This window comes from Zonotrichia albicollis, chromosome 25 (assembly GCF_047830755.1).
Source record: "Zonotrichia albicollis isolate bZonAlb1 chromosome 25, bZonAlb1.hap1, whole genome shotgun sequence".
NCBI lineage: Eukaryota > Metazoa > Chordata > Aves > Passeriformes > Passerellidae > Zonotrichia > Zonotrichia albicollis.
In genome coordinates this window covers 2,249,721-2,260,317 of record NC_133843.1, presented here as the reverse complement: position 1 = coordinate 2,260,317, position 10,597 = coordinate 2,249,721, and the positions used below count along the sequence as shown (strand labels likewise).

Here is a 10,597-nt window from a genome sequence, read left to right as displayed (position 1 = left end):
GTTGCCACAGAAGCAAGGTTTTCTCCTTTTGCTTTTTACAAGCAGAAGCTGCAATAATAATTTTCCCTATTCGTTTTATTATATTCTTTCATTTGTGGCCCTTAGCGCACAATAACCAATTTTTATGTTCCCCCATCATAAAGCTTTTGCAAATGCTGGAAGTGCTCACAGCACCACACAGCAACAGCTCCAGCATGAGGAACAGGCTGCACTCCTGATGGCTGTTCTGGGAGAAGTCGTCTGTAACAACATAAATCCATGGGTACAACACACGATTTAGCAGCACAGGATTGTCCAAGGAGTATCCAAGGGGTCATAAAACATAAAATATCAACCTCAACATCGCAGGAATAAAAGAAACCTTGTGGCATCTCTGATCGTTGGCATAGATACACCCAGGAGTGTGTTTGGAGCGCTTTCACAGCCCCCCGATTTTGTAAAATCCCTGGTTTTGCATAGTCTGCTGCCTCCATGTGGTGACAATCAGCGCTGGGCCGCAATTCCCAGGGATCCTGAGTAAAATCCCCCAAGGAACACTTCTTCAGCTGGTTGTGAAATCACATTTCTACCCCTCCTCTGTCACCTCATTTCCCACCACTTCCACGGCCAAACCCTCTTCAATTCACACTTTTGCTTTATTTACACCCCCTTTCTCCTGCTCTTCTCTGCTGCCACCACCACCTTCCTGCCCACAGCAGATCCAGATTCACCCTTTGCCTCTGCTCCACTTACCTTGTTCCACCTGCAGCTTTTGGGAGAACACCTTTCCTGACAAAGAAGGAAAGGAGGGGCTGATTTCCTGGGATCTCCTTTCACCACACTGGGAAGCAGCTTCTAAATGGCAACAAAAGTGACAGAAGCCTGTGACTGTACCTTGGGTGTTCCCTGGGCACTGCAGTCGCTGTAACAGATATTAATGTGGGGAAAGGTTAATCTTTGTGACAGGGGTTGACTTTTCCAGCAGTTTCTTTCTTCCTGGATTTTATTCTCATTTTACTCTGCTCATCACACAGCTGAAATGCTGGCCCTCTTGTGTGACAATTTTTTATTATTTTTGTTTTTCAGCTGGGCTATCCATTGTATAAACTCCCACAGATCCCAGGAGCAATCAAACACTACACTTCCAAGATTTTTAACCACAAAAGGAAAATTAATAATGATGCTTTAAAGTTAAGAAATTAGTTATTACACAGAGTTAAAGGCATTATGGACTCACAGAAACATAAAGTACTTGAAGGGAAGGTGAAGGCTGGGCAGAGCCTCCCAGATCTCTGCACAGACAGAATCATCCTCAGCTGAAACACCTCTGGATGGGGCTGAATGGACTTGCTCGGGTTTAAATTTAAGTGAAATATCAATCTCTGAACTCTGATACCCATTTTCAAGGTTCAGATACACTCAAAGCACATATTAAGTCCACTGTTACTTAATACATTTTTGCTGGGCTGTGTGACCAGCACAATAATTCATAGGTGTAACCTCTAACAATCAGTCAATACTGATGCCTCCTTTCTACTCTGAAAAATCCAAGGATGGTGCAGTCCACAAACATCCAGGAACAGATAAATGCAGTTACAGAAGAAGACTGTGGACTTGGACTCATGTTTTACCAATAATAAATTGGTTTTATGCAAAGAGTCCCGTGTGCTGGTGCTCCCTCATAAACACCAGTTACCAAACTCGATTTATTTCCTTGCACATTTTTTGCATCAATTGTTAGGAGTTTAAACAGCAGAGTTACTTTGTGATCCTTTCGTGTACTGTTGGAGGATGAATTTTTTGTCACCATCCCTGTGGGGTCTGTTTTTGAGACGGCTGCAGGCTGGGGAGTGTTTAAATCCTCTCTAGCATGGCAACACTCCAGCCAAAAACGTCAAGTCGCATCACTTCTGATTCTTCTCTAACAGCGAAATTAGGTCAGAGGGGCGCTCCCAATCCGTTTTATTTTTGGAAGAACAGCCTTTGGGTTTGGCCCCCGCAGCACCCCCAGACCCAGGGCGGGACCGGCCGGGCCCCACCCGCCGCCATCTTGTCCCCCTCAGCCACGGGGACCACCCGGCACAGCCCCTAACCCTGCCCTTCCCAACACACCAAAACCCTAAAAAACATCAAGTTTGAGGGTAAAAGCAACATTAAAAAGGGCTGTTTTCGAGACAGACCAGCCCCCGGTGGCTGAGGGGTACAGGGGCTGCGGAACGCCGGGCTCCCCTCAGGGCGCCCTCAGAGCCACTCGCTCTCTCCCGCCACCCTCGCGCCGTGACGACGGCTCTGAGGGCGGCTCTGAGGGCGGCTCTGAGGGCGGCTCTGAGGGCGGCTCTGAGGGCGGCTCTGAGGGCGGAGAGTCACAGCCCCGGCAGCGCAGCCGGGGCAGGAGGAGGAGGAGGAAGCGAAGGAGGAGGAGGAAGCCCGGGTTGCCCTCTCTCCCCGCCCTCCCGCGGCCGCCAGCGCCGTCCCCCGGCGAGGCGCGGGGAGCCTCGGCCATGTGTGAGGAAGGAGCCGCCAAGCTGCGCCTGAAGCCCCGGACGGCGCCGCCCGCCCGCGGCCGGGAGCGCAGCCCCGACCCCGAGCCCCCGCCGCGGCCCCAGTGAGTCGGGACCGGGGGTATCGATTCGGTCCTGAGGGACCGGATCGGCTCCGGGGGGATCGGATCGGCTCCGGAGGCCAGGGTGCACCGCCCTGGTGTTTCGCGGTCAGATCTGTGTCTGTTAAAGGTTATTTCATCAAACACCGCCCGTAGCGCCTTTAAAAATAGGGATTAGACTGCAGGATAGAGCGCAGCGTGCCCCACGCCTTCCGCACGTTCCTCGGCACAGAACAGCCCTGGCGAGAACAGGGCCTGAGAAAAGTTAATGTATGAAAACTCTTTCTTACAGAATACGGCTCACAGGAGCGCAGAAATATTTTCTGGTTTTCCCCGCCCCGGAGTTCGGGAGGACGGAAGGCAGTGAGTGGCTCGGTTTGTGTTCCAGCCCGGGGCTCAGCCGTGTCCCTTCCACCGTGGGCTGGGAGAGGTTGATCACTCTGCTCTTTATGTTGTTTCCAATTTCTTTCCTATACAGCTTCATTCTTGGACAGCGACCCAAGAAAACACATCAGAAGGAATGCTGGAAATACCATTGTGACAAAAACAATCCATCCTTCCCTTGGAATTGTCTTTGTACAACATTACATTTTAGTGCTTATAGTTCCTAGGATCAATTAAATCAAGTTGTTTGGGAAGATAATCAGTAATTTCAAATGGCAGTGTGGGAATGTCCAGACATACATGGGAAGTGATGCAATTTCCACCCTCAGTGCAAACACTTCCATGATTTCTGTGCTCAGCAGGTGTTAAGTTTGGTATTTGAGAAGATAAAACAGTGGCTGCACTTAACTGCTTCACTTGGAAGTGAGGATAGTGATAGATGCCTACTGCTCATTTGTTACAAGCAGAAAGGAAAGCATTTAGACATTAATTTTTTGCTAGCTGCCCAAATTACATAAGTCATATAAAGCAGCAAAAAATAGTTTGCAGGCTCAATAATGTCTTTGTGTTCCAGAGAAAAGAGGCAAACTGGTATCAGTGTTAAGAGTACTTTCTTTGTTCTCTCCCACCTTCAAACTATTGGACTGTGTCTTTACAGGGCATCGACTGACAGATGTTCCTGGTTTGAAAATGAAGAATTAAATGAGTGTGAAAAAACCTGGCTGCTGCTACTGAAAGACATCAGTCAAGACTCAGAGTGCACAAACTGGGACACAGTGCCCAGCTTTCCAGAGTTCCTGGAAAAGGTAGCGTGCTGTATCCTTGTTTTTGTACTTTGTTCCTGCTTTCAATAGCGACAGCCTGCTTAATGGGAAACAACATGAAACAGCTTTTAGAGATGTGGGGTTTCAGCTCTTTAATCTCTGTGTGCAGTGCTGTGGCTGGGCATGGTGTGGCAGGGAATGTAAGGACAGCTACAAGAGGCTTTTTTTGCAGCACAGCAAATTCTTTCCAACATTTTGCTGGGAAGAGGGAGCCTGTGTAAGGATGCTGATTGCCATGTACACCAGCATCTCCCTAAGGAATGAAACTGGAAAAGGCAAGCTGTAATGGAGGGGTTATTTACACAGAACCCACCCTGTGGCATTAGGTAAGATCCCAGCATTAAAACCAGTCTTTATAAAGTCCTTTTTTCCCCCTGAACAGCAGCGGGTTGCTGTTTTCATCCTTAGTCTCTCTAGAACATGAGTACCCATTGCATTCATTTAGAAATGCTGAGGGAAGACCCATATCCCATCAGCTCCTGGAGGAGGGACATAAATAAAGTGTTCTTTTCTTTCCTGTAGCTCAGCTTTCTCAGTATTTGCAATGTGTTCCCAAAGCCTGGGTTTAGGTATTGATTGAGCTCCATGTGCTTAAGATATTGTCTGTGTTTGTGTTGTAGAAACAGCAGGAGAAGAGTCCAGAACACCAGGAAGTCTTTACAGTTGGAACTAAGGACTTTCAGTGGGTGTCATTCCCACCTTTTCACCAAGAAAAATGTCTGAACCCCACGGATCTGAGCTCCCAGCAGCCAGCACAGAGCCAGAGCAATGAATTACATAAAGGCCAGGGCCAAGCAGATAAACTGAAGAGTTTGTCATCCACAGCTGAGAAAACCTGCAGGGGAACCAGTAGAGATGAAGCCAGACCTGCACGTGGAGCAGACACAGGAGGTGTTCCAGAGCTGGGTGTGAGCCCCAAGCCGTGTGAAGTCCCTGGGCACAGCAGCTCAGCACAGCCCTCAGCTCTGGGCCCTCAGCAGCCGCACACAGGGACTGCACAGAGCAGCAGGGCAGGCAGGAGAGAGCAGGGTGAGGAAAAACCTCAAATCCAAACACACCAGGGGGAGCTTCCAGCAGGGGAGGGCACAGGGGTGCCTGCGGAGAAGCCTCAGCCCAGGAATGCTCCTGAGAGCCACGAGGAGAAAATGGAAAACCAGAGTGAAGCATCTTCAGCTCTTGACAGTTGTCCCATGTGTCTGATGCAGTTCAGTGGAAGGTAAGTTTGTGGTTTGGTTTTTTTTCACTTGCCCATAAATGAACCACAGCAGGTTCTGGATGCATCCTTTATGTACACAATAACAAAAGCAGACAAAACTTCTACTGTAAGTTTTTTTAGCTGTCAGAATTACACACTTTAATCCCATTTACAAGTTGAGTATCTGCTCTACAGTAAGAAATGTTAACACAATTTCATAGTACCTTGTGAAAGTTGCTGAAAATGTGCTTTTCCACAGGCCCTTTGACCCTGCAAGCTCTGTTGGGGGCCTGAACAGGGAGACAGTTTCCCTGTTGTTGGGAGGCTGAACAGGGACACAAGGAGTGGCTGCATTAATATTTAGACAATTTTGGTCCTTTTGTCAAGGGACTTAGACAGAAAAGCTTAAAATGCATCAGGCCTGTGCTACTCAGCTCCACTTTGAGCAGCAGTAACAGCAAGGGTGGGGGGTTCTGGCAGAGGATTTGGGCACAGGACTGAGTGCCCACCAAGGCACCAACACTGGGAGGCAGTGAGGCACAGGCAGCAGGGGGATGTGAGGGCTGTGACTGTTTGTGTCTGCAGGCTCTCCCAGCTGGACATCGATGGGCACCTCGCCAGGTGCCTGTCTGAGAGTGCAGATGATGTCATGTGGTGACTCCAGGACAGCAACCAGGCAAGGATGGAGCTCTCTCAAAGGAACAGGAAAAATGTGCCAGGAAGCACATCCTTGTCTCTGACAAACCAGGAACTCAACACGAGGATAAGTGCCACCTGCCTGTTTGGTTTTGGTTTGGTTTTATTTTATTTATCTCTTTCAGAGGTTGGACACAGCCCATTGCACTGATAAATAATAACAGTCTGTGAACTTTTTCATTAAAGTCTTTAATAGATGTGCAAGAATATAAATGATCTCAGCTGTTATGGATTAGTATACCATCTTCTGCACAATTAAAACTGGTCAGCAAAGATCCCAACTAATTAATTATACAAAACTACAAGAACATATTTACTGTTTTACAATCATTAAATTAGCTAGAATTTTCATTTACTATTTCAAATAAGACAACTATATATCATTACCAGATCCATTTGTAATATATTAGGATTTTTTTTCCAAACCACACATTTAATTACATCCTTCATTTTCTTTTATTTATAAAACAAGTACTTTATATAAAAAAATTTCCCCTTCATCATGAACAGAACATTATTCAAACACTTGCACATGAGCAACCAAACTTGTACCCAGCAAACTATTTGGCAACACAGCAACATTGTAAATGCCTGTAAATTCTTAAATAAAAATCAAATATTCTTTACAATGTTTGATTAGCAAAATGTGTCTTTCTATTCTTCCTTCCCTCCCTCCCAAAATGTTCTGAAACCTGGAAAAAAAAGGTTTAAAAAAAACCCCCAACCCACATTTCTAATATTTCCAGTTTCAAGTTCCATGCCCTGGCATGTCAAAGGACAGCTTGACCTGTCACAGTTCCTTTCATGAGCTGCCTGCAGTCACTCTGATCACTCCTGATTAGCTTCAGTACCAGGGGAGTTCAAACCACTGAACAGGAAATTATTCGGGGGAAATAAAACAAGAGGGAAAAGGGGAAAAGGAGCAATTAAAAAAATGTCAGATTACATTTAAAAGGTAATGTTGCCTTTAGTAGATAATAAAGTATCTAAAGTCCAGGCATTTGAGGCAAGTACTTTTTACTAGTTAAATTATTTAGTGTTGATTAAAACACATTTTGCTGAATATGAAAAGCTACAGTCCAACAGAGAAACCCACAACTGAAACCTGAATGGGATTCATAGAACTAAACAACCACAGGTCTGCATAAGTGTGGCTAAGGAGGGGATACAAAACCTAGATTGTTAATCAATGATTAATTGACTATTTCAAACAATGTTTTGGCAGTCTGGTCCTAGCACCTCATGACTTGGATGTGAATCCCAAAGATGTCATGTTCAGCACCTAATGCAATGCTGTACCCTGAGAAAACCATAGGTTAATGTAAAGAAAGTGAAAGTGTCACAATTTCTCCTGTGTTTTACACCCAAGCAGGTGAGAGGCCAGCACAGGGTTTTTGTTTTCCTCCCCCAGCAGAGCTGAGCCCTCCCCTGGCACCCCCAGCTCCCACCAGAAGGGATTCCACAGTTCTCTTTTGCTTCTTCCAATTTCTTAGGTATTTGTTTTTCTGCCATGAAAAGAATTGTACTGCTTTGATGCAAATCATTTCGCTGAAAGATCCCATTCTCTGCTGCAGAATGATTAATTAGTTATTAATGCACACTGAGCAACTGTAAGCAGACAGTTTATCATAAGCAGGAGGTGTGCTTTATCAGGAAAGTGGATTTTATCTTATGGTTATTCTAGATTTACTACTTTAAGGCTATGCTTTACTATGCTTTTGCTCTACATCTGAATATTTGTATTGTTGATAAAAATACTTTTCAAAAATCTAATATACAACACAATATCATTGTAGGTGTAGGCACTGCTTAAGTATGTTTAGAAATCCTTTGTGTGCAAATTTAGTTTTCTTCAATCTCTACGTTTTGGTAAATTTGGAGCTTAAGACAACAGATTCTGTAATTGATACCGTAAATTCTAATTTGGAATTAATCTCACTGAGTCACTCTGCATTCCAAATTCTGTAAAAATGCAACTAAACATCAGGCTGCAGCTGTGAACTGTATGTTTCAGATGGAATTTTACTTAATATTAACAAGCAGAACTTACCAGGTGTAAGAACGTCCCAAATATGCAATAATCCTTCAATGCAGTTTATCCATTTAGGCACTTAAATCTTGTACCCAAATTTATGTTTTGATTGCTAATAAAACACAACTCCTTTTAAATATATCTGAGATGTTTAGACAGGTACCACTTGTGAAAAAAGGCATCAAAAATAAGCTTCAACACCACTGTAATATATTTTATTCTTCAGGATGTTACACTGTAATACTCTTCAACTGGGAGCTCATTGCATCAAATGTTTGTAGAAAGTGTGTGGATCTCAGAGTTTCTCATGATCTCCTTTTGCAGGGATGCAATGAACGTTTCAATCCTTCATGAAACAGGCACAAAATGCAAATTCCTTCATTAATGAAGCCAGTTGTGTCAGTGCCCAGAACTTAAGAATCACTAAGTGGCAGAGGACACCCACCAAAATCATAATTCTCTTCTTTGATTTTCAGCAGCAAATTTGTTTTTAGATCATTGGTCTCCATCCAGTGACCAGTCCCAGCCTCGCATGCATATACTGTAGTTAAGGATAAATTAATGTCATTCAACTGTCCCCAACGAGGTCATTCCTTCATACTGTTTCTTCTGTTGACAGCAACAATGGATTAATATATTCAAATCCTTCAAATTCGGACTGATCTATTCGCTTTATTATATCTCTGAAAAACAAACGAGAGCAGTGTTAAGTTCATCAGAGCACTGGGCAGTCTTCCATCATATAATGCAAGATACAAAGAATTCCCAATTTACTGTAACATGACTAAGTTCTTATGGCAAGTGTGGGAAAGAGTAAAGGGAAGATTTTTAGAAGGAAGATAGTAAAAGGTTCTAAGTTTAATAATGGTGTATTGTATTAGAAGGAAGACAAGCAAACATTGTGTGGAGCAGGTGTATGTGTACTTTAAGTAATTGGCTAAAACAACTGTCTGTAAGCTTTAGCAATCTGCTACTGGCTAAAAAGGTTTTAAGATGCTCTGTAACTAAGTCTGCACCAAGGGAAATACAGGTTGGATATTGGGAAAAAGTTTTTTACAGAAAGGGGATAAAGTTCTGGAATGGCTGCCCAGGGAAGTGGTGGTGTCACCATCCCTGGGTGTGTGTGACAAAGCCTGGATGTGGCACTGGGTGCCAGGGCTGAGTTGGGGTGTTGGGGCTGGGTTGGACTCGATGACTTTGAAGGTCTCTCCCAACCTGGTCATTCTGAGAATTTGGGGGAATTTTGTGAATTTTGGGGAATTTTGGGGATTCCAGGAACCGAGGAGGTGGTGGAGTCACCATCCCTGGGTGTGTGTGACAAAGCCTGGGTGTGGCACTGGGTGCCAGGGCTGAGTTGAGCTGTTGGGGCTGGGTTGGACTCAATAATCTTTAAGGTCTCTTCCAGCCTGGTCGTTCTGTGAAAGAAACCTTTGGCTGCTGGCTGTACCTGAGCTTTTGCCATCCACCACACAATGAGGCCGATGCTGCAATAAGAGCTCAAGGAAGGCACCCCAGCAGTCCCATCCTATTGAAGTTGGAGGGGAGACGACCCACCTTGCATTGGTCAGCATCGACTCCCACTTATTGATCAATCAGGCACTTTTTATAACAGTGTTAATTCACTTCATGCATATTGCAAAATCTGAGCTCACAATAGGTCAGAGATAACACACCAACTCCTCCTTATGTTTCCAATACCAAGATTTGGGTTCTCAAAATTATTCTTGCTTTCCCAAAACAGTCAAAGATAGAACATCCACTTGTTATGAGAAAGCTGCCTGAGAACTCTGATGTGCAAGGCCCCCAAGGCCCTCATGTCTGTCACCCCTACCTGCAGTTAAAAACAACCTGAGAACCTCTGCTGTTTACAGAAGCAGGCTGTGAGAACCTGCTCCTCACAGCTGCTTTCTAAGCCATCTCTGAAAAAATCTCCAACACCATCCCATCTTTGTGAAAAGAAAAACCCAACCACACCAACACAAATAGTGTCTAAGTGATTTCCAGCTAATCTGTGAGTGATGGCAGCCGTGCAGCTGCCTCACATACTCATCATCTGGGGTGAGCTGCACGGGCTCGCTGGTGAACTGCGTGTCGAAGTTGTCCAAGCCGTAATCGTCCGTGATCTGCGGCTGGAACGGGGGCGTCGTCTGCTTCTTCTCCAGCTGCCAAAACGTGGGGAAAGGACAAAGTTACAGAGTGCAAGAGTTACAGCATCCCTCAGGAAACTCAAATCCAGCTGCTGTAAATGCCATTGGAAAGGAACATCAAAATACCAAGTAGTATGCCCTGAAAGCAACGCGGTTACTGCTCTGCATTTTAAAATAAAAAGCCACAAATAATTCAGCCTTTTAGGTTTTCTCTAAATTGGTAGATTGGATTGAGGATTGATAAATTCCCTCAGTGCTGCAATACAGCAGTTAGCACAATATATTTACTTTTGTTCCTGACAAATTGACCTACTTTTCTTCTTATTTGTGTGCAATCTGTCACACAGTCCAATCCATAGCACAGACACCAACATTCTAATTCTGACATTTATATTCAGGTAAAAAAATGTCAGGGCTACAAATTTAATCTATAATAATCTATAATCTAACTTAGGACATTTAATCTAACTTAGGATATTTAATCTATAATAATCCATAATCTAACTTAGGACAGGTAGCTGGTGAGTGAGTAGCAGTGACCACTGACCAAAATGATCACTTCTATTACCAACATCAGATAAAAACCTGATTTTAAGGCCAGGATCTCTCATGATGCTTGGTATAGAGCAAACCAAACAGGGAATAAATCCCAGAAAAATCTTGGATTTCAGGTTTCAGACAAGAGCACAGGAAGTAGAGATGGAGATAGGAGGATATTGTGAAACTGTCACAGGGTGG

The 10,597-nt window shown here is 44.5% G+C and overlaps 2 protein-coding genes across 4 annotated transcripts in view; one reads left to right on the top strand and one right to left on the bottom strand.

Annotated features, from left to right (window-relative positions):
* The first annotated feature begins 1,206 nt into the window (after nt 1-1,206).
* Nucleotides 1,207-6,599, top strand: FAAP20 (FA core complex associated protein 20). Its single transcript, XM_074558267.1, has 5 exons — nt 1,207-1,242; nt 2,214-2,584; nt 3,624-3,771; nt 4,410-5,005; nt 5,570-6,599. Exons 1-5 carry the CDS (start codon nt 1,207-1,209, stop codon nt 5,640-5,642), a joined length of 1,224 nt encoding a protein of 407 aa, XP_074414368.1. The 3' UTR covers nt 5,643-6,599.
* Nucleotides 6,600-7,900: 1,301 nt separating this feature from the next.
* PRKCZ (protein kinase C zeta) overlaps nt 7,901-10,597 on the bottom strand; it is a 46,826-nt gene continuing 44,129 nt past the window's right edge. For all 3 annotated transcript variants that reach the window (XM_074558300.1, XM_074558302.1, XM_074558301.1), the window contains 2 exons: nt 9,759-9,874; nt 7,901-8,395 (listed from right to left, as the gene is read on the bottom strand). In XM_074558300.1, the coding sequence (XP_074414401.1) occupies nt 8,308-8,395; nt 9,759-9,874 (204 nt within the window). In that variant the 3' untranslated portion in view covers nt 7,901-8,307. The remainder of the gene's footprint in view (nt 8,396-9,758; nt 9,875-10,597) is intronic.

What these genes read in the sequence shown, in the direction of transcription:
- FAAP20 (XM_074558267.1), top strand. Translation starts at nt 1,207, where the DNA reads ATGGACTCACAGAAACATAAAGTACTTGAAGGGAAG. An exon ending in ATAAAGTACTTGAAGGGAAG is followed by an intron (nt 1,243 to 2,213) that starts GTGAAGGCTGGG and finishes GGCTCCCCTCAG; the next exon opens with GGCGCCCTCAGAGCCACTCG. An exon ending in TTCCAGAGTTCCTGGAAAAG is followed by an intron (nt 3,772 to 4,409) that starts GTAGCGTGCTGT and finishes TTTGTGTTGTAG; the next exon opens with AAACAGCAGGAGAAGAGTCC.